The sequence below is a fragment of the Apium graveolens genome, chromosome 10 (assembly GCF_009905375.1).
Source record: "Apium graveolens cultivar Ventura chromosome 10, ASM990537v1, whole genome shotgun sequence".
NCBI classification, from domain to species: domain Eukaryota; kingdom Viridiplantae; phylum Streptophyta; class Magnoliopsida; order Apiales; family Apiaceae; genus Apium; species Apium graveolens.
In genome coordinates, this window is record NC_133656.1 from 166528425 (window position 1) to 166532499 (window position 4075).

General features: G+C 32.2%; 1 protein-coding gene across 1 annotated transcript; it reads right to left on the reverse strand.

Moving 5' to 3' along the window:
• Positions 1 to 2668: 2668 nt before the first annotated feature.
• Positions 2669 to 3488, reverse strand: LOC141689253 (putative transcriptional regulator RABBIT EARS). Its single transcript, XM_074493493.1, has one exon. The coding sequence runs from the start codon at positions 3411 to 3413 to the stop codon at positions 2748 to 2750; it is 666 nt and encodes a 221-aa protein (XP_074349594.1). The 5' UTR covers positions 3414 to 3488; the 3' UTR covers positions 2669 to 2747.
• Positions 3489 to 4075: the final 587 nt, after the last annotated feature.

The window sequence follows — 4075 nt, forward strand, 5'->3', positions numbered from 1 at the left end:
TAAAACTCAAGATAAACTAGTTATTATATAGATTTTACAAATATATTAAAACTAATTAGTATCCAAACTAACCACTATTAATTAATGGGTAAATTACATGTCCATAATTTACTCCACAACTCCACTACCCCACTACTAAACAATTCTAAAATAATATTTTTCTCTAATAATTAATCTATTGCTAGATATCTAAAATATATAATAAATAAATAAATAAATAAATAATAACTAAATTTAAGATTATTCCAACATTCACCCCATAATCTTAAATTTATGAAGTACTTTCTCTTCGTGATGCACTTCTCACCACCATCAATTTTGATGCACTTTCTCATCAAAAAGCACTTCTCTACAAAAACACTTTGGAACACTTTCTCTCAACAACTCTAAAGGAGTGGTTCTCCCTCGATCAATTGTGCTATCCTTTCTTCATCATTCTGAAATCTACAATTTTTTGCCAAATACCCATATTTTTTGCATTTGTAAATGTCATGGAAAATATTAAGGATAATATATATATATGTATATGTGTATTTTATAAGAGTTATATAAGCCCTGGATCATATGGCTCTGATGTCAACTTAGAGAAAAAAGAAGACACCTACATTTTTTTTTGCTGAGAACTTGTACTGCTATATTTCTTATTTTTCTTTTTCTCTTGTAAAACTCAAGGTAAACTAGTCATTATATAGGTTTTACAAACATATTAAAACTAATTAGTACCCAAACTAACCACTACTAATTAATGGGTAAATTACATGTCCATAATTTACTCCACAACTCCACTACCCCACTACTAAACAATTCTAAAATAATATTTTTCCCTAATAATTAATCTATTGCTAAATATCTAAAATATCTAATAATTAAATAAATAAATAATTAATAACTAAATTTAAGATTATTCCAACACAATGTTCATGTCAAGATCTGTTATTTAAAATCAAGGTCATGGTCCCTCACAATCTATGAATGCAACAATCCATGGATGCAATCTGCGAATTTTTTTTTAATAAATTTAAACATGAGAAATTGACGTAAATTACACAATCACTCTATTCGCACTTAATTTGCTGGTTTTAAGTTTTTTCTGAAGATTTTCACCGATGATTTTGCTCGCTGCTTTGTGGACCAACACCCTTTAAATTATGGACGAAATCATTTTTTTATAAACAATTAATCAGAATATTAGTGATATTTGTGCAATATATTTGGGGGTTGGCCTGCAGGGAGAATGGAGAAGTGGAACAAAGTAATTGAAGTGCTAATTATGGTAGGTGAAGGAGTGGTGTGGCATATTATTTACTTCTTGTACTCCGGATATTAGTAAGAAAAATGTCGATACGATCGCTTTCTCTCTTTTAATTTTGGTCAGACGACGATCGCTTTCTCTTTAATAGATTATTAAAACACTTTTTGTATAGTACTGTTACAGATGGTTAGGTGGAGTGCCTGCAGTATAGTAGCGAAGCTTCACCCCCTGGCCCTGCATCTGCATGCATGCATGCACCACACAGAACTCAATGTCTCCCCCATCTTAGTTCTCTCACATTTTCTAAATTTGTATTCTTATGTACATTGATCTATCATGTCAAGCTCATCTATACATCTTACATACCCTGTTTATTCCATTATGTAATCGGTCGAGTTGTTTATTTCTAGTATAAGCTTAGCTGTATAGCAACTCTGCCATCAAAACTATGAAATGATGGCCAAATAAACAGAATGCTTATGGCTAATATTATGTACATCACTATAAGAAAATGGAGTCACAATAATTATACACTTCATATTTGAATACATGAGAGGATATGTGCATTGTTTTACATAACATTATAAGTTTCTGAAATAGAGCATGTCACTATTGTGACTCCAAACCAACAAGTAACCAGTCTTAATTAACTTTACAATAATATAATATTGTGTGATTTGAACTTACCCGTATATATTTAATTTTGAATAACTCCAAATAAATAAAGAGTTTATTTATCAGCAAAATCTGCTTCATATATTATACATGATGTGCGGTAACTTGTAACAATATCAAACTTTAATACTTTTGAAAGCTTTTCGGATTTCAACAAAAATAAATTTTATCCAATTTTTGGTTATAATCTCAAAACAAGGAGTCAAACACACATTTAAGAAAAGAAAAATAGCTAGGATGCAAACCCACTCCTGTTTGGTAATGAATACCTAAATTTTCTCAAGTCCTTTTTCTCGGTCATTTGATATTTTATATCCCTATTTTTTTTAGTGAAAAGTTTGTCGCGTAGCATCTTTCTTTGTATAATCTAAACAACAATATACAGTATATTAATTAACCATATATTGAATGATTGATTGTCTAGTTAGGTACAGTTTAATAATTCTAAGAAAAACAAGACAAATTAAGGTTTGTCCGGACAGGTTTTAGTCCTCGTTGTTAATTACCCATACGCACTAAACAATAAACACTAAGCATAAATTTCAAATAAGAGAATTAATCAATTAATTATAAGAAAGGTAAAGATTTACTTAATTAGCAGAACTGCAAATTAATTATAAGACTGATACACCTAATAACCTCTTCATGAACAATTGAGTTGTGTTAGTACACCGAAGTAATATTTCTCCGGCTAGATGAGTACGTTCCACAAACTACATGAAACAATATTCCGTTCTTTCTTCAAGATTAAAGATCAATTGACAGGTAGTAGTACAATACTAAAACTTATTGTGCATGTTGACCCCAGCTTGCTAGCTACTTAATTCACTACTGATGAATCACCAAGTCTGAGCTCCAGATCAATTTCTTTGTCATTTGAGCAACCTTTAAACAAAAATGGCAGCATCATAGTATCTCTCTTGCGCTTCTTACCATCACCACCAACATCTCCGGCACTTCGATTTCTCGAAACACCAAAGTTCAAGCCAACACACAACTTTGTTTCCACATGATGATCATGTCCTTCAAATTTAGACTCTTTAGAAGACTTTGATACCTCAGTTTGTTCAGCTTGTCCGATTATCGGAGACGAAAAGAGGGACACATTTGTTTCTTTGCAAGGATCCTTGATAGGAGTAGAGGCAGCAAAATTATTAGGGTTAGAATCTGAGGTGCAGACCTGAGTTTCTTGATCAGAACCATTAGGAGTATTGCTACCTTGCTTCAACCTAGCTCTATCTCTTCTGTGGACATTCATGTGACCACCAAGAGCTTGAGCTGATCTAAACTCTCTTTTACAGAAGCTACAAGAATAAGATCTTGGAGGCCAAATGAACCCTCCAAGAGGCCCTTGTGAATCTTCAACAAAAGCTTGTTCTTCCCAAGACTTAACTGATGAGGCAGCTTGAAAATGTGAAGAGTTCAAAATGTGATGGTACTGTTTAGTGTGCTTCATCCACATCAAGTAGTGTGAGTATTGCTCCATTAATGGGAACTCTACAAGGTGAGAATGGAAGTAGTTATGGTAAATTGAGGTTTAAGGGGTAAGAGTGTATTTATAGTGGGAGCAGATGCAAAGAAATATACATAAATTAAAAGGGGGAGATTATTGAATGCATGAAAGGTACTAGGGGGGAGAATCAATGGAGAAAGAGGAAAAGGTCATCTACTTGTGGGTTTTGGAAGGTCAAGTGTACTCCATTTTGGATCTTGCAGTGTAGTTATTCCAGTGTTTTATCTGGTTGCTATCAGTCCTTTGTTTCTATTCCTAGTACTCTAGGTCTCCTCTTCATGGTCAGCTCATGCAACTGTCATATATACTTCTAGTTCATGCAGGAGTAACCTTTAAATGACTCTGATATGTGCATTGTAATATTTTATATCCTGCAGGATAAAAAGAACCAAAATTTCAAAACATTTGTGCTAGAAAAATTTATTAATTACAAAACATATTTATAATATGATAAGCCAATAAGTGTCTGGATTGAAAAAAGAATAACCCAGGCTCGTTAGGTTATCTTATAAGTAAATTATAAATAATTTTAAAATTAAAGGATATATGTATATATTTTATCTTAGAAGTTAGGTTATTTATTGGCCCAAATAGACACTATATATAGCTAGTTACTGCCATTTAATTTTGGCCAC

Coding starts and splice junctions, on each gene's coding strand:
- LOC141689253 (XM_074493493.1), bottom strand. CDS start 3,413: ATGGAGCAATACTCACACTACTTGATGTGGATGAAGCACACTAAACAG.